The sequence below is a fragment of the Taudactylus pleione genome, unplaced genomic scaffold (assembly GCF_031769625.1).
Source record: "Taudactylus pleione unplaced genomic scaffold, aTauple2 ptg000156l, whole genome shotgun sequence".
NCBI classification, from domain to species: Eukaryota; Metazoa; Chordata; class Amphibia; order Anura; family Myobatrachidae; genus Taudactylus; species Taudactylus pleione.
The window spans coordinates 14,196,127-14,218,890 of record NW_028284558.1 but is presented as its reverse complement, the minus strand read 5'-3'; the positions used below and the strand labels follow the sequence as shown (position 1 = coordinate 14,218,890).

General features: G+C 44.2%; 1 protein-coding gene across 1 annotated transcript in view; it reads left to right on the top strand.

Moving 5' to 3' along the window:
- DARS1 (aspartyl-tRNA synthetase 1) overlaps positions 1 to 22,764 on the top strand; it is a 128,357-nt gene that overhangs the window by 20,361 nt on the left and 85,232 nt on the right. Inside the window, exon 2 of the mRNA XM_088474862.1 lies at positions 19,200 to 19,296. Within this exon, the coding sequence (XP_088330988.1) occupies positions 19,200 to 19,296 (97 nt within the window). The remainder of the gene's footprint in view (positions 1 to 19,199; positions 19,297 to 22,764) is intronic.

Below are 22,764 nucleotides of genomic sequence, written 5' to 3'. Positions count from 1 at the left end.
CGGGTCTACCATCAGACCGGAACAAGGCTACGGAGCTGTGGAAGGTATTACACACTATGCTCCAGGCTGGAGTTATAGTGCCTGTTCCATTCTCCCAGAGGGGCCAGGGTTTCTATTCAAATCTATTTTTGGTACAGAAACCCAATGGGTCATATCGTCCGATTCTCAACCTCAAAGCACTCAACAAGTCTTTGCGGGTCCCGAAGTTTCGGATGGAGACCCTACGGTCCATCATTCTGGCGCTGGAACCTGGGGACTACATGGTGTCATTGGACATACAGGACGCTTACCTGCATGTCCCTATTCTTTTGCGCCATCAAGAGTTCCTTCGGTTTGCAATCCGCAGCGACCACTTCCAGTTTCGGGCATTACCTTTTGGCCTGGCGACAGCACCACGTGTTTTCACCAAGGTGATGGCGGTCATGGCGGCTTCTCTGCGGCTGCAAGGAGTCCGCATGTTGCCGTACTTGGACGACCTGTTATTGGTGGCAGGATCTCCAGAGCTCCTGTTACACCACTTGGACCTGACCATTGCACTGCTGCAACGGCACGGCTGGCTAATCAACTGGCAGAAGTCCACTCTAATCCCGTCTAGGAGGATTCTGCATCTTGGAGCCTTATTGGACTCGGGACAGCAAAGGATCTTCGTGACGGAGGACAAGATCTCTGCTTTACAGTCAAGGGTGCGCAGTTGTCTGCACAGCCGCCGGGTGTCCTTACACTCGGCGATGAGGTTACTGGGCTCCATGGTGTCGGTGTTCGACATGGTGGAATACGCCCAGTTTCACTCCAGACCTCTGCAGCACCTGATCCTGTCCAAGTGGAACGGGCTGCCTCAGTCTCTGAAGTTCCAGACGATTGTGCTCACCCCGGAGGTTCGCCTGTCCCTTGCGTAGTGGTTAAAGACGACCCACCTCAACAAGGGACGTCCGTTCTGGGTTCCAAATTGGGTCCTGTTGACAACGGACGCCAGTCTTCGGGGCTGGGGAGCAGTTTCGGGTCCACACTTGTTCCAGGGCAGGTGGACGCCGACAGAAGCGGAGCTTCCAATAAATATCTTGGAACTCCGTGCGGTCTTCAATGCTCTCCTGCAGGCACAGCGGTTTCTCCAGGGTCACCCGGTGCAGGTCCAGTCGGACAACGCTACCACCGTGGCCTACATAAACAGGCAAGGAGGAACTCGCAGTCGGGCGGCTCTCGTAGAGGTCTCTCGGATCCTGGTTTGGGCGGAGCGCAATCTTCCGGCCATATCAGCGGTCTTCATCCCGGGAGTGTTAAATTGGGAGGTGGACTTTCTAAGTCGCCAGGACGTTCATCCAGGGGAATGGTCCCTGCACCCGGACGTTTTTCAACTACTGGTGGACAGGTGGGGTCTTCCAGAAATCGACCTCATGGCGTCCCGGCACAACAACAAGTTGCCGGTGTACGGGTCTCGCACAAGAGACGAAGGGGCATCTCTGGTGGATGCTCTGTCCGTCCGATGGACGTTCCGGTTCGCATACCTGTTCCCTCCGGTCTCCCTTCTTCCACGGGTAATCCGGAAATTCAAACAGGAAGGAGGGACGCTCCTGTTGATAGCTCCCGCGTGGCCCAGACGGCACTGGTTCTCAGACCTCCAGGGTCTGTCCGTGGACAGTCCTCTGCGGTTGCCGCTACGACCGGACCTTGTGTCTCAGGGTCCTTGTCTTCACCCGGACCTGACTCGGCTGTCTTTGACGGCGTGGCTGTTGAGACGGCCATGCTGAGGTCCCGGGGGTTTTCCAGCTCTGTGGTGCGTACCATGTTACGAGCTCAGAAACCGTCTTCCGCGAGGATATACCATCGCGTGTGGCATACGTTCTTCCAGTGGTGTCGACCGAGAGGTTATGCACCGCGGGAGTTTCGTCTGTCTCGGATTCTCGCCTTCCTGCAAGTGGGACTAGATCATGGGCTTCGCCTTGCTTCTTTGAAGGTACAGGTTTCGGCCCTATCTGTCCGGTTTCACCGTAGGATTGCTACAATCCCGGATGTGCGCACCTTTATGCAAGGTGTTCTTCGTATTCAGCCGCCCTTTGTTCCACCTGTGGCGCCTTGGGATTTGGCTGTGGTCCTGAGGGCTCTCCAAGGACCGCCGTTTGAACCACTGGGCTCAGTGGATATTAAATGGCTAACAGCTAAGACTGTTTTCCTTCTGGCCATTGCTTCGGCCAGACGTGTTTCTGAGTTAGGGGCTCTTTCTTGTAGACCCCCTTTCTTGGTTTTTCATGGGAACAGGGCAGTGCTCCGCACTCGGCCCGAGTTTCTTCCCAAAGTTGTTTCCCAGTTTCATGTTAACGAGGAAATAGTTGTTCCGGCCTTTAACTCACCGGGTCTTTCCGTGGGTGAGGCCTCTTTGGATGTTGTGCGGGCCTTAAGGACTTATGTTGACCGCACTTCTTCGTTTAGGAAGTCGGACGCTTTGTTTGTCCTCTATGGCTTCCGTCAAAAGGGTTGGCCTGCTTCAAAGCAAACTTTGGCAGCCTGGATCCGTATGGCTATTTCTGAAGCTTATCTTCATGAAGGCCTACCGGTCCCTCCTTCTCTGAAGGCTCATTCCACTAGGTCTGTGGGTCCTTCGTGGGCAGCTCGACGTGGTGCCTCGGCAGTTCAGATCTGCAAGGCTGCTACGTGGTCTTCTGTCCATACCTTCGTGAGGTATTACAGGTTTGACACCTTCGCCTCTCAGGATGCTTCCTTCGGGCGGCGGATTCTCCTTTCTGCACAGGAGCGTCCCCACCCTTAAAGGATACTGTTTTGGGACATCCCCAAGGTATCCTGTGGATACCCTATGGACCCTGAAGTAGAAAATATGAGATATGGTAAGAACTTACCCTTGTTATCTCTATTTCTACGAAGTCCATAGGGTTCCACAGGACTAGCGCCCTGTCGCACCTGTGCTGCAGATGGGCTTTGCTCTGGTCACCGGTTTTCCGTCTCCCTCTGGTGAGAATGTGATTCTTGTATGTGTCCAGATCTTTGTTCTCTCTCTTCCTTCTCCTCCTCCGGCTTATGGCTCGGTAACTAACTGAGGTGCCTTGGCCCGGGGGCGGGGTATAGGAGGGGGACCTAGTGCATCCTGGGAGGCTGAAAGCTTAACTCTTTGGTGCCCTGCGACTGACGTCACACCTATACCCCAAGGTATCCTGTGGAACCCTATGGACTTCGTAGAAATAGAGATAACAAGGGTAAGTTCTTACCATATCTCATATTATGAAACAGAATGTTTATAAATAAAATTCTGAAAATTGGCATGTGCATATGTAATCACCCCCTTTGCTATGAAGCCACTCAAAAGTTCTGGTGCAACCGATTACCTTCAGAAGTCACATAATTAGTGAAATGAAGTCCACCTGTGTGAAATCTAAGTGTCACATGATCTGTCAGTATAAACACACCTTTTCTGAAAGGCCCCAGAGGCTGCAACACCACTAAGCAAGAGGCATCATACCATGAAGACGAAGGAGATCTCCAAACAAGTCCGGGACAAAGTTGTTGAAAAATACAATTCTGGGTTGGGTTATAAAAAAAATATCCAAATCTTTGATGATCCCCCGGAGCACCATCAAATCCATCATCAACAAATGGAAAGAGCATGATAACACAACAAACCTGCCAAGAGAGGGTCGCCCACCAAAACTCACAGACCGGGCAAGGAGGGCATTAATCAGAGAGGCAACAAAGAGACCAAAGGTAACCCTGAAGGAGTGCAGAGTTCCACAGCAGAGACTGGTGTATCCGTGCATGTGACCACAATAAGCCGTACATTCCATAGAGCTGGGCTTTATGGAAGAGTGGCCAGAAAAAAGCCATTACTTAGTGATAAAAATAAGAAGACTCGATTTGAGTTTGCCAAAAGGCATGTGGGCAACTCCCTAAATGTATGGAGGAAGGTGCTCTGGTCAGATGAGACTAAAATTGAACTTTTTGGCCACCAAGGAAAACGCTATGTCTGGCGCAAACCCAACACATCCCATCACCCCAAGAACACCATCACCACAGTGAAACATGGTGGTGGCAGCATCATGCTGTGGGGATGTTTTTCAGCAGCAGGGACTGGGAAACTGATTCGAGTCGAGGGAAAGATGGATGGTGCTAAATACAGGGATATTATTGAGCAAAACCTGTTTCAGTCTGCCTGTGATTTGAGACTGGGACGGAGGTTCACCTTCCAGCAGGACAATGACCCGAAGCATACTGCTAAAGCAACACTCGAGTGGTTTAAGGGGAAACATTTAAATGTGTTGGAATGGCCTAGTCAAAGCCCAGATTTCAATCCAATTAAGAATCTGTGGTCAGACTTGAAGATTGCTGTTCACAAGCGGAAACCATCCAACATGAAGGAGCTGGAGTAGTTTTGCCGTGAGGAATGGGCAAAAATCCCAGGGGCAAGATGTGGCAAGCTCATAGAGACTTATCCAAAGCGACTTGCAGCTGTAATTGCCGCAAAAGGTGGCTTGACAAAGTACTGACTTTAGGGGGCTGAATACTTATGCACACTGATGTTTTCTTTTATGTTGTCCTAAATGTTGTTTGATTCACAATATAAAAACACAACTTCACAGTTGTAGGCATGTTCTATGAATAAAATGATGCACACCTTCAAACAATCCATTTTAATTACAGGTTGTGAGGCAACAAAACATGAAAAATGCAAGGCACTGTATATATTTTGACAATTGAATAGCATGAACTACATATTTCCATTGCATACGTTCAGCGTGGTTAGGTGAGTAGAGTATATATTTGAGTAGAGTAATCTCAATTAGATGCCAGCAAAACAGCTTTAATATATAATTTATGTGGAACATATATATATATCAGACTTCTCATACTGAATAAATTAAATACTTTGTCATTGTACAAAATCAACATCTTGACAACATATTATATTTCTGTTATACATAATACAAACATTATATTGGAGCTATTTACAATTTTCCAAGTTTTTTTTTTTTTCCAAATTCAGTTTAACAATGATGGATGGAATCAAACTGTTTTAAACCTCACTGCTAGTGATTTAATATAGCGATTTAATACACCTGAGCCGTGTAATTATCTGGGTCTTTTTCTTTCTTTTTTTTTAGTTCAGAACCAGGTAGTTATCTTCACTCCATTTAATCAAACAATCAACTTCAACCTGATACACCTTCTCATCCCCCTTGTTAATGAGACCCAAAATGGTTGCATCATCGATGAACTTGACAGTTGAATTAGAAGTGAACTGTTGGGCACAATCATAAGTAGAAATCGTAAATAAAATTGGACTTAATGTTCCTTGATGTTCAATTCCCATAAGTTCCCTTGTGTGCCTGGGCAGTGTACAGGAGGTTGAGAAAACAAGCAATTTGGACCAGACGGAAAAATGATCATGAGGTTGAATCTGCTGTTGGGACCTCAGGTTAAATGACCTGTTGCGAAATCCCAGCCAAAGACTATCTACAAATGAGTCTGCCCAGAAAATTGGTAAAAATATTAAGTGCATACCTAAAATTAGGGATAGTACATAATAGTAATAATTGAGTATAAATGTTACTAGTGATCACTCCTGTGGTCCGGTCAGTGCACTGACCAGTACCACTTTACCTTAGACACGTGTTTCGCCTCTGAGCGTCCTTAAATAAGGTGCCAAATTACTGCATACATTCAAACTGTAACTCCTTTGAATACAGGGAATGTTGATTCCAAAATATAGCAATAATTTGTTAAGCTGACCACCACTTCACGGTCATTCCCTACACTGATTCTCAGATAAATGATCTTGGTCTGTCACCTTTCGCTCAAGCTTGCATACATTTCAAACATGAATATAGGTCCTGGCTTAAAGAGACAGGACCACACCCAGGGATATCCGTTAATAAGCACCTGTAGAAAGACAAAAAAGTTTCTTACATTTGAAAAACAGGGTGCCCTAGCAAGTGTGGCCACAAAATTTAAATAAATGACAGGCTTAATCCACGGCACTCAACCATCTGGGGTGCCCTTGGTATGTGACCACACCATCTACATAAAAAATATCATACAAACTTGGCACTCACTTGCTTTTCAAACTGCAACTCCTTTGAATACAGGGAATGTTGGTTCCAAAATATTGCAAAAATTGTTAAGCTGACCACCACTTCACAGTCATTCCCATCTGGCCAGTCTCTACACTGATTCTCAGATAAATTATCTTGGTCTGCCACCTTTGGCTCAAGCTTGCATACATTTTAAACATGAATATGGGTCCTGGCTTAAAGAGACAGGACCACAACCAGGGATATCAGTTAATAAGCACCTGGAGAAAGACAAAAAAAGTTTCTTACATTTGATGTGAATATATAAAGGTTGTTTATTTGTTGGTGAATCTCTTCCACAGCTCTCAAGGTAAGGCTGCTGAGTCTTACGTAGTTATTTAGTAAGCTATTAGACCACATAGCGACAATGCGAGAGAGCGACAAATCTTATATATAAAATATATTGGTTTGTTTGCTTATCTGTCCGGTTATGCATTCAGACACCATTCGGTTTTGGAGGGATTAGGGTCCCAGTCAGACAAAACTTTGACCCGGGAGCCTGTTCTGAGCCTTCCACTGGAAGGATTTGGACGAATACTTCTCAGAGTGGTAACATTGGATCCCAGAAGACATACTAGGGGGTTGAGGTCCCGGTCGGATCTCCCGTTGTTGTACGCAGGGCAGAACTTTGACCCAGGGACGTTGGGCAGAACTGTGACCCGAGGAGCCTGAGCCTTCCACTGGATAGATTTGGATGAAAACTTCACAGAGGGGTGGCAATTGGTCTGAGATGCCTAATAGAGTGGTTGGGGTCCCGGTCGGACCGCACAGTAGTGTGTGCTGGGCAGAACTTTGACCCAGGGAGCCTGTTTTGGGCCTTCCACTGGATGGATTTGGACTACATCACATAATAAAACGTAATAACTTGAAGATTTAAACCCGGGCAGCGAGCGTATGTATATAGAGAGAGAGAGAGAGAACAAAAACAAGAAGACGGCACTCAGAGACCTTTCAGTATCATATAACCAGTGCTGTGGTTTATTACAAAAGCATCATTATCAACATTTCGGGGCAACACGCCCCTTCATCAGGATGGTACTTGACATCCTGATGAAGGGGCAATGATGCTTTTGCAATAAACCACAGCACTGATTATATGATACTGAAAGGTCTCTGAGTGCCGCCGCCTTGTTTTTCTACATGGTGGGGACGCTGCTCCCTATTAGGAAGGCATCGGAGCAAGTATTGCTGTGTATCCACCCTGCGAGTGTCGGATCACTGTTGGGGGTCGGTCCTTCTCTCTCTCTTTCTCTCCCTTCCCCTCTCTCCCCCCCTGACAGCCCCCCCTACACCCCCTGCAGATCCAATACCATGAGATGCTTGATATTGTGTTTATACTTGCTTTATACTTAAGTGCAAGCTGCTCTCTGTTATCAGTCATTTCAGATTTGGAGACCAGCTGTCACTGTACATCAGTAGACTTAAAGGCACAAAGTGTAGTGTCAATGGGAACAATATGGTTCACTATAGGTGAATAGCAGTTGCCAACCATTCAGCTTGTGACTCTCATTTTACCATGTCCCTAAACAATGCTTCCGATGATGTAGCTGCAGGGGGTCAGCTGATCCTTAGTGAGGGGCTCAGTCCCGTATATGGGATTACGTTATGGCTATGGGGAAAATGGAGATGAATCTGAAAAACATATCCTTCAAAGATTGTTTTATTGTTATAATGTATTAGTAGCTGTATTAGCCTATATAAAATTAATGGTTTGTGATCTATTACTGTTTACCTTTTTAATTGAACTGTAGAATTTATCTGATTATTTTATTTGGGACTGCCAAGCATATTAAAGCGAAAAATCAAATGATTGCATGTACTGTAGTTATCGATGCACGGCTATAAGAAACATAGTTATTGGAACAAAAGAAGTAGTAAACTTTCCCACCCTCGTAAGTGTAGTTTAATTTTTCCTTATCTATCATTGTGTAGAGTGTAAATATATTTTGTTACTTCTCATTTCTCTTGTATTACTGACATGGTTTTTGAGGGACTGGTCCATGGATACATTGTGCCCCTGCGTCTAGTGTCTGCCTTGGAAACTTTCCATTTTATAGAGGAATTTTTCTGTAAATATTTAATCAATTTGCATATGTGAAAAGGCTTTTATTGCATGCACAAAGCTTTTATCTCCTGCACTGCGGTGTGTAGACAGACAAGTTTACCAGGCACTGCGAGAATCATGTACACTGAGGCTTAATTCATTGTCTCAGAAGAGTCTACTTGTAATCACTGCAGCTTAAAATCGGCACTTGATTCTGAGGCCTGATTTGGAGGAGTGTATCTTGTTTGTTTCGTATTGCTCACACTCTGATGCTGAGTATATGCATTTTAGTTGCATCTACACTTGGGGATGAGTAGGCGTAATGGGGGCTTCTAATGTAGGCAAAGTTCAGTGAGGTCTAACGCAATTGTGTGCCATGTAGGGTTGGATGGAAGCATAAATATGCCTGTTACCAGGTGTATACCTCGAGCCAAGCATAGGCTGTTGCAAGTGCGCGCTGATGTTAACAACTAATTGCAAACCAAGCAGTTGCGGGTGCTCCATCTTTCCGGTGATCTATTTGGCAGGAGCTAGCAAATACTACGGCACTAAATCTTTGCTCTCTTCTGTGCATGTACCATCTTTACGAATATATCACCATGTCACATTTTGTCCAAGCATTCTGTATAATGAAATGCCAACCGTGCTTACATCAGAACAGGGTTAGGGAGCCCTTGGCACTAGTGCCGCTAGGTGGCATTCAATGATGTTTTGAGTGGCATCCCGAGGGGTCATTCCCTCTCGTATCAGTTGTGCTGCACCTCTCCCTTCTCCTACTCTACCTCCTTCCTTCGCAGAGGAGACCTTTTTGCCTCGCTAGACCAGATGTTCCCAAACTCTGTCCTCAAGGCCTCCTAATAGTCTAGGTTTTAAAGATAGCCATGCTTGAGCACAGGTGATGTAATTAGCAGCACAGTAAATTTAATTTAACCATTTGTGCTCAAGCATGGAGATCCTTAAAACCTGGAGTGTTTAGGCCCTTGACCCGAATTTGGGAACCATTGCGCTAGACCCTTTCCAAATTAGAATAACCCAAGTGTGGCCTGCATAACCAGCGAAGCTTGGGCCTCTGGTGAGTGAACCTGCCACAGTTAGTCCTGCTCACAGTCAATTAACAGTACACAATTCTAAAGCATGTCTACAAGTGGTCAACCTAACCTGATTAACTAGATGGAAGCCACTAGCATTTAAGCATAATGTATTACTTTTGTAAATGTCTATATATATATATATATATATATATATATTGTAATGGTGGTGACCTTCTGGCACCTAAAGAGAAATACATTGCCTACTCCTGCTTGAGAACATAGTTGTAGATTTCATAGATTTGAAGTCCTGCATTTCATGGCTTGTGGCAATTGCTTGATTTGTTACAAGTAATTAACGATTTCTATAGAAATGGCTGTTATGAAATTATTGCAAATGGTTAATTTTAAATTATTTATTAATATTCAGGAACTAATTTTTCAAATTTACTGTATATAATCGTATGAATGACAGATATATTATTTTGCATATCAGCGTTGCAAGCATTAAAAGATTTAATTGGTTGAATCTCCTTGAAATGCCATTTCAGATTGTGATGTTAATGGGATGTAAATCTGCTCAAACAACGGAGGTAGAGATTGTGCACAATGCAAAGGCTCCCAATGGTGGTCCAGGCTTTTGTTACACAACACATCAATCATTCAGCTGTGCCATTGTGCAGCCACTTCCACTTAGCCTCATGCAGCTTGAAAGACACCCACTTGAGAAATTGTATTTGTTTTATGGCAGTCCCAATGAATATGATTGTCAGTGGTACACACTCATGGCTTTACCGACTTCTTGCTTTTCTTATAGGGTGTTTTTCTTTTTCATATTGTTTTCAGTACTCTGTAAATCAAAAGCATATTTTTTTTCCATGCGCTTATGGTGCATACACATGGTCAGATTTTTCCTTCAGATCTGAACGATAACTATTTAAAAATCGTTCAGTCGTTCATATCTGAAGGAAAATCTGACATATCTGACATGCCTGGACGATGAACGATATCTGACATCTGATGTGTTTGCAGTCAGACTTGGACGATTCCATTCATTTTAATGCAGTCAAAAATCGTTCAAATCGTTCAAAACTTTGGTAAAATCGTTCATCTGACAAATCTGACCGTGTGTATGCTCCATTAGTATTCATACTGAGACCCAAGTTTTCTATGGAGCGTTTTCCTGTGAGTTTGTGGCATGACAGTGGGCCCTTACAGTATTTACGGGCATAATTTCAATGCTATGACATACACTGCATGATAATTGTGCATACCAGCCAACTAAATGACTGGTTTGAACAATTGCTGTTGAGTGTATTGACCTGAACGATAATAATCGATCGCAGTCTGAAAACAGCTGAAATAAAACATTTTGGATTGTTTGCTAGTTTCAAACCTGTCCGGTTCACCCGGCCATAGTTCAGCCGACTTCAGGCTATGAATGGAAAATGCCTCCATACATTGTGCTGTGTATGGAGGCGCTCCGATTATAAGGCAGTCGCTCCTGCCCTCTTCCCTGTCGACTGGTCAACTGCACTATCGTGCATTGTATGGCCAGCTTTAGATCTTTATATTTCAGCTCCCACCTACCCATCCTTTAATAGTAGAAACAAGGACACCACAGCTCACAAGATGCTCCTCTTTGTATGCTCCAGGCTTTATCCTAACTGACATAAGCAACTGATTAGATGGGTTATGTTAGGGCTTCCCAGCCCTTAAGTTTTAATTTGCACTTCTACTGAGCCCTCCCCCTTCTACTCACCTACTGTATATCTGGGGTCGAGCATCCCTTAGAGGGTCCCCCCTGCTCTTCTTCCTTCACCTAGTCACTAGGTCCTAGTGCCTGCTTGCAAGTACCAGTCACTGTAGAACAGTTACCTGATTAACGGGCTGCCGGTTACACATGAAACTAATTGTGCCCGCTATGGAAGCTCCTCCTGTACTGCTGACATGCTGTGAGTGCGAGACTATCGTTGCTTCTCTTTCTGCTGGGACCTGGAGGGGCGGCCATAATATCCGCTCTCAGACGTTGAGAGGCCAACAGAGCAGCTATTAGGTCCTCATATCACTGGGCACATGTAGAGTGCTTTGAATCTTTCTGTACTTGTACAGAGTATGCTCATCACTAGATACACAATAGTATTTAGGATGATTTTCTTTCCTGATTCATTTTGCAGTCTTGTGTAATAAACCAGGGGTTCCCAAACGCAGTCCTCAAGGCACCCCAGCAATTTAGGTTTTAGAAATAATTATGGTTGAGCACAGATGAGTAAATCAAATTGAGTTACTAATTAAGTCACCTGTGGTCCAGCACTGATATCCTTAAAACCTGTAGCATTCCTGCTAGGCTGTTTCAGCAGGGCGCCCCCTGCCCTCTCCCCACAGCACCTGTTCACACTGTGGGGAGAGCTTGGGGACAACCCAGTATCTTCGTAAGTACTGGGCACGCCCCCAACGGTAATGAAAAGGGGGTGCATCTCAGACGCGCCCCTTTTCTAGTGACCACGCCCGATTCTCGGCGCACACACGCCTTTGGTGCACGCACAGCAGTGCCCATCTTTGGTAAGCGCCCTGTCCCCTCCGCATCCTAGAAGGAACACTAACCTGGACTGTTAGGGTGCCTTGAGGACAGAGGGCCTGATTCAGAGCCGGACGCTCTGGCCAGAGCGCTCGCTCTGAATCAGGGCCCTCCTACATGAAGATGGAGCGGCCTCTTGGACGCTCACATAGCTGTGGGTGACCACCCACAGCTATAGCGAGCGTCCATGATGATGGTCACGATGGTCAAGACCATCGCGACTATCAGGCTTGCAACGGAGACCCTGCGGTAGGGTCTCGCTGCCGCAAGCCCTGGAGTGATTTTGGCTCTATCAGAACTGCAAGCTGAAACTGTGTGCTGTGAACAACGGACCACTCTGAAATGTCTGTGCCTGTTAGTTTGGTGAGAAGATCACCACATACGCATGACAATAGCGATCACCTGTTGTCATCATCCGACTGCATGTATTATTTGTCCGATGATGAGAATATCGATCATTGTTGGGCATCCTAGTCACTTTTGGGCCATACTCGCACAGTTATTGTGCTGATTGGTCAGCATCAGCTGTGATAGTGCACTGTGTGTGATTAGCATTACATGTTCACCACTCAGGTTGAAGACTCCGATGAAATCATCGACAGTCACCCACTATTACAACAGGTGGTGTGTTGACTGCAGTCGCAGACACAATATTGGAAAAACAGTACACAGACCATATTTTTGTGTAAAAAAAAAAAGAAGAAGAAAAGTTCACTACGAAGCAAATTTATATGGCTTGAAGCTGCATTGCTGTGCACATATACAGACAAACACATACACATTTTATTACTTGTAGATAATGGTCTTGTCTTATAAAAAAAACCTGTTTATTCTTTGGTAAGACCGCTGACACCCTTGTTTGGAAAGGAAATGTGGCTACTTTCCATATTTTCCCCGTAGCATCTCTTTCTGTTGAAATATATGCATTTGCTTGTTTGTTCTGTTGTCAATAGGAGAGAAGATTGAATATACAGTAACCACTGGTTTTCATTATTTTCCGGAGTAGCACTTAAGAAGTAAGCCATGCAAATTTTCTGGTATCTAGTTACAGTTAGAGGCCCGGCTAAAAAATGAAAGATAATGTTTGATTAGTCTGTCTTTTTTAAAGTTGTTTATGCATAGTACAGTTGTTAATGTCCCCTATGTATTGGACTAATCAGAGATTCACACATTAGCAGAAACTCCACCTCATCCTGCAGGCGCCCAGATCATTCTCCAAGGAATTTGTGCAATCAAAAGTCAAGTGCAGTTGGGAATTTTCTCACTATACAGATGGTGAACTGTTGACAGCTGAATATATGACTTCAATCAATTAAGTCATTTGCCCTAATATAGAGTACAGGAATCCAAGGTAATCCAGGATAAAGCACCAAGGCCTTGAGGTCCGGGAGTTAAATATGGCTGCTGAGTGACGGGCAGATTCATGTCGAGTTCCGTAAATTCCTCCTAGTCCATTCTCACCGCTCGCCCACAGCTGAGCCCTGAGTAGCCTTATGTGGTGTTTGGAGAGCTTGGCTGTTAATTATGAAATTGAAAGTGCATGCATAGTCTGACTGACAGCAGCCATTGTTTGGTTGGCTCTTTGAAGGTCAAGGGGTCCAGAAAATCCTCTGACAATGTAAAGGAGCAGCATGTGGAACATGTAGCATATAGACAGAACATATCGCACTTTGTTTTCAATGCATGTTCTCATGAACCTGAGGTTAAAATATGAATTTAAAGGATAACGTGTCTAGTTAAATAAGTTTAACATAATTGCAGAATATTATTATATAAACAAGAGTCAAAATATAAAAGTAATTCTGATCTGATTTATATTACAGCTTCAATCATTGCAGGAGTGGTGCTATTATTGTTCCTAAGGCCCATGCAGATGTCTAGATTTGTGGTGTTTTTATCATTTGGATTCCAGAGTGTTTATTGAGAGTTCCTTCATGACTAATATGTTTTGTTATTTTTTCCTCCAGATAGCGTGTTAAGGATGCTAGACAGGCATGACTAGCTGTGATTCAGAGTGTAGTGACCAGCATCAGGCAGGTGCAGCGCACGAGTCAGATCTGTTATTGTGCTGTTTTCCTGACTGCTGGGATTGTGACTCCTCAGCTATTGTCAGGACTGTATCCTCTCTCTGTTACGTCCGTGCTGTATACTCCTGCCGTTCCTGTAAGTGCATGCTCTTGGAGTGTGGCCGTTCCTGTAAGTGCATGCTCTTGGAGTGTGGCCGTTCCTGTAAGTGCATGCTCTTGGAGTGTGCTCGTTCACCTCTGGCTTTAATGACCACCAAAGTTTTGCTTACATAGGCACTAAATTCATATGACTCAGGAATCCATATATGACACATTGTAAAGTGGGAAATATGAAATACAAGAAAAGTACAGCGCTTATATATAATACATATTAAATAATACTGTTGTTCAACAGCATATAACATGTTCCACATTGTTGGCTGATGTACAGAAGGACACAAGCAGTTTTTGTGTGTAAATTAGCTTTTTTCTTTTTTGTAGTGTACATGAGCACAAAAAAGCTTTGTAAGCCGTGCGCGTTTTATTTAGTGTTCTCCCCACGCTGTATTTCTCGGGCGGCTTGCCTGAGGAAAATATCTCTGCCGTAGGGATGGGAATCATTTGATGTTTCATCGGAAACATCGGTCAAATGATTCCAATGTTTGATGTTTAACCCTGCAATGTTTAGGATACAATGTTTTATTACCATCGCTAGATTTCTCCCCCGATTTTTTTTTTCCCTGCTTTTCCAATTTTTTTTTTTTTGTGGCACTGTGTGGTGCTGTCACTGCTTTGGATTGCCAGCTGGCTCTCTCCTTGTTTTATAATCAATCACAACTTAAGAAGATAGTACAAAACACTGACTAGGTTACTACTGCTGTGTGCAATGTGCTGCTGCTGGTGGTGGTGGCTGACAGAGTAGTCAGCCAATCATCATCAGCAGCACTTAGGACAGTTCCGCCCACAGCTCACTGTCACTGGTGCTGCTCTCAGTGAACACTGGTTGGCTGCTGGGGTGCCTGGCTGCTGCAGCTCTTGGTAAGCAGCAGTGAGCTGTTTCATTAAAGTTTTATTAGATAATGCATCACTTTTATTTCTTCAATAACAAGTTTGATTTACCACAAAGCATATTTTACTTCTAAAAATGCTTCATACACAGTGGCGTATCTATAATGGGTGCAGTGTGTGCATGACACCCTGCACCCATATTAGTTTAAACATACCTGTCCGTGGTCCCGCGTCGGGTGTCAGCACTGCTCAGAACACCAGAAAATGGCTGCCACGGCCATTTTTCCGGTGTTCTGCGCATGCGCAGTAGACTTCGGGCACACTCTAGTGCCCGGAGTCTACTAATGCTCCAGTGGCTGGCAAGCCACGTCAGTTGGCTGCCGGCCACCGGGGGGAGAGGAGGGGGCCCCGCTCGGGGAGTGCACACGGGCCCCCTCCTCTCTTAAGACGCCCCTGTTCATACATCCTTATCATTTTTGCACCATTTTTGTGTATACATACAGTATATAAACTGTTTGCCCCCATGAAGATAGACATTGTATAATTATTTTAAAGTTTTAGTCTATTAATGTCTATGTACAGAGGGCCTGATTCAGAGCCGGACGCTCTGACAGAGCGCTCGCTCTGAATCAGGGCATTTTTTTGTTTTTTCTGGTGCGGCCCCTGGCTGCTCGCACAGCTGTGGGTGACCATCCACAGCTATTGCGAGCGGCCAGGTGATGGTCGCGATGGTCTCCACCATCACAGCTTGCGACGAGACCCTTGCAGTAGGGTCTTGTTCCCGCAAGCCCCAGTGAGCTTCCGGTGATGTCAGTGGGACCGCCCCCAAACGACAGGTGTTCTTTCGGGAACGCCTCCGTTTGGCCAGCCCCCCCCTGCCCGCCTCCCAAACGGGGCGAGCTGTCAATCACCATCGACAGCTCGCCCCCTTTGGTGCGAGACCCGTAGTGATGGAGCGCCCGTCGCTAGCCAGGTCTCGCGCATGCACACGTCGGAGCATGGGCCGGCATGCGCAGTGGCCAAACATCGACCCGCTTGCGAGTGGGTCTGAATCAGGCCCAGAGTTTGCTTAAAAAACCCCCAGAAACATCGCTTCAAGAGAACCAATGTTTATATCTAAATAAAGTTTTGTATTCAATATAAAAAACATCGGTACTTCCAATGTTTACTTTCGATGTCTCATCCCTACTCTGCCGCCCGGCACTATAACATGGCTGAAAGTCGCGCTGCACTGACGTTTCATATAGAATGTCAGTACAGTGCAACTTATTGGCTGCGTCTCAGTGCAGCTCACTGCCTTGTGCTGCCCCCGCTGGAAGGAGTATGCTAGCCACCCCTTCACCTCGATCTCTGCCCACACTGTTGTGGCTGCCCCTGATGTAAAGAGGATGTCAGCCGCTCCCTCCTCCTGGGGCCCATCCTGCACTGAAGGCAAGCATTGCAGCCTCACTGCCTCCCCCTCTCCTACCCGGTGCCTGCCAAACAGTAAATGAGATGCCGGATGGGAGAGGTGGAGGGTGCATGATGGGCAGCTGCTGACTTGCTGTGATGGGGCTCGGTTTGCAACCCCCCCCCACTTGCTCTCTCAGTGCATGCACTACGAATACTCCATGCTAGGTGCAGGTTCTCCGTCAGAGTAAGGCCTCTAGTGTAAGCAATTCAGTATCTAAATTTGAAAACAAATTTGCGACACTCCCATGATAGGCCCATAGGACGCTACATCTCCATGCGTCTCGATAGCTACTGCCAAGGAACAGCCAATATACAGTATTTCCAATACATTTTTGAGACCGCGCGTCTCAGTTGCAATGTGACTCTATGTACACACCATGGGGCGCATGCTACTGAGATGCAAGCACAGTTGAAAAACATAGAGCATTTATGTGAATATCATCATTGTGTGCGACTCGGAATCGGGCCCATTGTGGTTTTGTGTCGCGCATTTGATGTAATGTATTAATGGTGTATAGTTTGCAGAGTACTAATTTGAGAGCAACACAGACTCTGCAGCAGCGCTTCTTTGTGCATGTGCGAACCAGCTCTCTCATTTATGCATGGGCACAAGTCCCATTGATGGCTCAAACCATCTAATGATTTACAAACAATGGTTACATGCTATCTTAAGGCATGTAACTATGGCAACAGCACGGCCACAGTTTGATCCCACTCTTCCACTAGCCATCCCTACTATGTAACATGCATAGCATAAGACCCTGCCTCTCTACTGTCTCTGCCATCATGTGACCACCAAGGAGCTTGGTGATTGGCTAACTCAGATTTATCAGGTTAAACAAGCAGAAACCAAATGTTTCCTGGAGAGAGACTCTCTTGCCGTGGCAGCCATATAAATATTCCATGCTAAGTGCTTTTGCAAAGGGAAGGCTGAGTTCTAGAAGTATACATATCAACTCTATGCTAGAGGTACAAAACTTGCTGTTTAAAAAAACAAAAAATATCTCTGGGATTGCACCTTTAAATAATGATACCATTTTAGGGTTAAGGAGGCCAGTGCAGATTGCAAGCCTACTGTTAAAAGCACATTAATATAAAGGGATGAATCAGAAAGACATACAGTATGAGCACAGTGCATGTCTGGTTTATGGCGCATGGACATCCGTTCTTGCCAGAGTCTGGCACATGGCAGACATCGAGTGAATGCTGGCAAAAAATAAAGTGGTAATTATCTGTTAAGCTGCATACACACACAATGATTTAGTAAATGAATAATTTTAGTAAACGATTTTTGTAAATTTTTTCAAGGGAAAAATGAACGAAAATTGTTCATTTAGTAAATGTAATGAATGATTTTTTTGAACTACGAACGATTTTTGCATATTTCCTTACTGAAAATCGTTGACTTGGTCAGTCTGACTGAACTACAAACGTGAACGCGCATGAACGATAATCGTTCATCGTTTTAACTCAGAAAGTGAACGATTTTTTTGTCAACGATTGAACGATAAACGATATCGTTAATGACAATCGTTTAAAAATCGTGTGTGTATGCACCTTTAAGGTGCATACACACACATCGATTTAGTAAATGAACGATTTTAGTAAACTATTTTTGTTAATTTTTCAAGGAATGAACTAAAATCGTTTAGTAAAATCGTTCATTTAGTAAATGTAATGAACGATTTTTTTGAGCTACAAATGATTTTTGCATATTCCCTTACTGAAAATCGTTGAGTTGGTCAGTCTGACTGAACTACTAACGTGAATGTGGATGAATGATAATCGTTCATCGTTTTAACTCTGTAAGTGAACGATTTTTTAAACGATAAACAATATCGTTATCGATAATCGTTCAAAAAATCGTTGTGTGTGTGTATGCATCTTTACACTTACATTTTACAGTACATTTAAAGAGGCCCTGTCACCTGTTTTATTACAAGCAATAGTGTGGAACAATGGGAGAACATGCTGAAAGGAGGTGGCAACTGAAAGTGAATGAGAATGTGTAAGTCATGGTGGTGGACAGGTAGGCAGCGGCATGTCACCACACTGATCATTCCTCACTGATACATAACTGACAATAGAGGAGGCAGTACTAGAGATGCACCACACATATTACCATGTACACATTGTACGGTGATCAATCTCATGTTGCTTTGGTGGAGTTTGTTAAATATAGTCACTTAGCCCATGTAAACAAGTGGAGGCCATAAAAACTCCACACGGATTGCCTTGGTCAGATTTAAACCCACGGTCCCATCGCTGTAACAGAGTTTGTGGTTAATTAATAGGTTACTTTTTCATGCATAGTCCACAAAATGGCTGCTCCACTACATATGCAACAGGTGCACTTTAAGGCAAGGGTTTAATGGTGGAGCGTAGAGCGATATAAGAGAAAAGTTTAGTGAGTAGATTCATAATTCATAAGCTTAAGAATGAAATATATGCCCATGTAGTCTTCTCGGCAACCTGTTGAGGCAGCCAGTCAGTCCTGATGATCCGGTGGCACCTGTTACATTGTCAGAATTATTATTATTTTTTTATCAGAATTTTACATGCAGATGCATCTGTATTATTACCTCTAGGTCTCATTAATTGTGCCAAATTAGGGTCACAGTGTCATACAGGTTCACATAATGCACCACCATTGTCAGCATCCTAATTGAAAAAGGATACTTCTTCATGTTATGTATGAAATGCACGTTAAAAGAAATATCCCATGCTTGTTATTTCCAAACACATGCTTCCCCAGAAATTTCCTGTTTTTATTTTCTGGAAGAGGGAAAAAAATTATGTATTGAATAAAGAAAAGCCGAACAAGTCTTTCTGCCAGACAAAGGGATTAAGTGAGCCCCTGTGTTGCTATGAATGGGACCAAGTTTCCCATTGACTAAAAACTTCCTCCAGGAAGTGGAATAAATAGCATATGGAAGAGGCAAGGTCACCTTTTAATATCACACTCACCGCTGCATGCTGGGCTCACTCTCTTTCTCACTTTGTGTTTTGTAGTTCAGCTGAGGACCAGGCTCAGTCCAAGAAAGCCCTGAAAAAACAACAGAAGGAAGCTGAGAAAGCAGCAAAGAAAGCCGAAAAACAGGCCAAGCTGGTCAGTGTTGGAGCCTGCTGTATGTAGTCTAAACTACTGAGTACAATGGCAGATACAATATTCCTATATAAGCCAGTTTGTATTAGTATTTCAAATGCATAGACATGGCTGAGTACAATAAAGGTTGCTACCAGTATGCTGTACTGACTTTTTTTGAAAGAAAACAAATGTATCCATCATAAAAATATGACATCCTACTAGGGATGGTCATCGATATTTTACATTTATTGCTATTTTAGCCCGATAGAATACGATATTTCAGTTGTTGCAATTCACACAATATATCATGTAAGTTGATTCTGGAGTAAAAAGTCCCAATGCTTTTACCATCCCAGCTCTCCCTCAGCTTGACGACAGCTCTCCTAGTGGCCTCTTGGGGTTGTTTGAGAGGTGAGAGACATTATTTGGTCGTGATTCAAATGTTACAGAAGCCCCCTGCTGGACGTCTATACTAATAGATGCCCGACGGTGTATTTCAGTTGTTTCTCCATTCATGTACCCATTAGTAGTTATCACGGCCACAAGCACTGGGTTTACCGCGCATAGCTTGTCTAAAGTGGTGGTTAGGGAGTCCAAAAAACAGGATTTGGACACATTTCTTCTCACACCTCAGCAGGCTGTGAAAAGGAATGTCCCCTGCCCCCTCGCAACTTTAGACGTCCGAATGTAGCAACAACTGAATTTCTCAGTTGGACGCCTATTTGTATAGATGCCCAGCAGCGGGTGTCTGTAACAATTGAATCGCTCCCTTTGGGAGGTATCCAATTAGAAGCGCTAAAGTAGCGCTGCTAATTGATCCTGATGGGGCTATCCAATTAGCCCCGAAGTGCCGCCCCGATGCTGGCACTTATCGTGGATATTTTTCGGGACCTGATGTGTCCCGAAAAAGAATCCAGCATAAGTGCCGTTTTTTCACCACCTAAATGGCAAAAACACACAGGTCTGCAAGCTTTTTGCGGGTCCTATGTGGTTTTGGGAGAACGATCCTATCATTTCGACCCAAATAATAGGATAGGGTAAAAAAAAAAATGTAGGCAAAAAATCCCCATTTTTCGCCGATCGCAGCTATCCATTAGCGCCCGAACAAATTTTGGGGCTAATGGATACTCCTCATTGTGTCTTCTGATTGGCCATGTCTGAGAATCTCAGACCTAGTGCAGACTGCAGCAACGCATGTGCAGCATCAAATAACAATATTTGATCATATCGATATCATTGATATGAAAAAAAATGATTTTTTTATCAGTTCACATATGGCGATACCGTATCACTCAGGGACCTCTAATTGGCCATTCCTACATCCTACTGATACTAAGCAACAACACCACGTGGGTGTGAATAAAGCTGGGTACACCCTAGATATATTGGACAATTTGTTGTTTTGGGATGAATCGGAATGACAAATCGTTCAATGTGTATGCACTGTTGTGCGCTCCCAAGCATCATTTGTCGCATCTTCAGATCTGCCTGCAGTGCAGGCTGATCTCATGATCCGACAAACGACACCATGCTTCTGGATGCAGCAGGGGAACATCAGATCGTGCATGTGTGTACGGACCGCCGGATATATTGTGCCGTCGCATCGCATTTTAATAAAATTGTCACTAGAAAATCATGTCCTGTTTAATTGCAGCCCATAATTTCAGCAACCCAATAATTGCTTGATCGTTTTAATATTTGGAAATCCCATTAACCCCTTCTCTGCTAAGGGTTTCCTCACCCTTATGCAATGGTAATTTTTTCATATTTGCACTCGTTCCAGCATAAATATAAATGAATTTATTTTATGCAGTAACCACACAAGTTATGCCTTCACAGGGGATCACCAGGCAATAGGTACTGTTGGGCCACATAATTTGAAGGTGGAAACTTCCCGCTTTCAAATATGTATGCCCACTTGCATACAGCTGTCATTATGTGGGGTAATAGGGCACATAGTGCTCTCCCCTATATATATGGAAACGTACGTTTTCCGTTGCACGGGGTAACATTGCCTTGTCTTCAGTCAATATGTACTATGGGGCCCATCTCTTTCAAAAATGAGTGCCCTTTAAGTGTTTGTAGCCAGGTTGTGGGTGATCTTCCCCCATCCCTGGACTTTTTTCATGTAGTGCAGGGGGTTGATGTCTGGGTAGAAGCATGATCAACAGACATTAGCTTTTAATTGGGCTCACCGTTTAAAAGAGGGGGCTCCCCTCTTTCAAATGAGGGTTACCCCACATTTTTTTTGCTAGTGGGGTTGGAGAGTTAGAGGGACTTAAAGTCTCTCCCCCAATCATTTTTTTCTTTTTTTTAATGTAATGTCGGACCGCCTGTGTCACTTTTTGAATGGACCCAGCAGCTCACGGTGGACCCCACCACACATTAGGTTAGGTGGGGCACAGGTTAGTTTTTTTTTGCCCGCTGCAGTCTTAATGTATCGCCAGAGAACGAACCCTTCAACGAAGAGGTTATATTGGATTTACCCATTTTCTAGTTAATATTTTCTGTTCCTACTCTGATTTGCATAATGTATTTATTACTCATTTTGGGGGCGTTTCATTTCAGGGCGATGTGAATAGTACCGTGAAGATTTCCCGGAGCTATTCAATTGACCACGCTGTTAAGTCAGACTAGAGGATTTCTGCTCGCACCCTCCGGAGGTGCGAACAGAAATGAGACTAAAGTGCCGGCTGAAATGCTGTTTCCCAGCTTACTGCGGTGCTAACAGCAAGTCGGAGAATGCCGGTTACCGTGACTTAACACCTAGCTTAGGGCGTGGTGACCGGCATCTCTTTACTAAGTGCATGGCGCGATGGGGACAATTGAATACCTTCGGGAACTCCTTCCCGGCGCTTTCCTAATCGAGCTGAATTGAATCCTTCCCTTTATTATTCCATTTTTACGTGTGAAATGCTGCACTGCTCCTTAATAGTATCCGCTTGTTTAAAGGCCTTACATAACAAAGTATTCTACTCTTAAGGAGTGGGGCAACTTGGGTAAGATTTGTGTTTTACCTTTCTCTGGTTCTTCTGCATTAGCCAATGGGTCAAATGCATTCTGCTAATACATGTTATTCTTTAAAATGCCCATCTAATTGGAACGTCAGCTGCTGTATGTAAGAATGTATAGCAACCCAGTGTCATCAGTTAAGGAATGCAACCAGGAGTGCAGGATAAAAAGGTGCATTGTGCACAAATGTGGGGAACCAGGACCTAGGAATATCCATCACAAACGAATAAACATTACGGTTAAGTAGAGATACCTTTTATTACTGTGCTATTGAGTGAAATGCAATCAGGAAACTGAGAAATTACAGCTTGCAAATAGAATAAATGGTTTTGAACAAATGGGAATGTTTAAAACCATATTCATAATTGCTTTATTTTAATCATAGGGCAGCCAAAAATGCAATATAAAAATCATCTTATAAGGGGATTTAAACAAATGTAATATATTGTGTTTTCCACTGAAGAAGCACTCTTATTG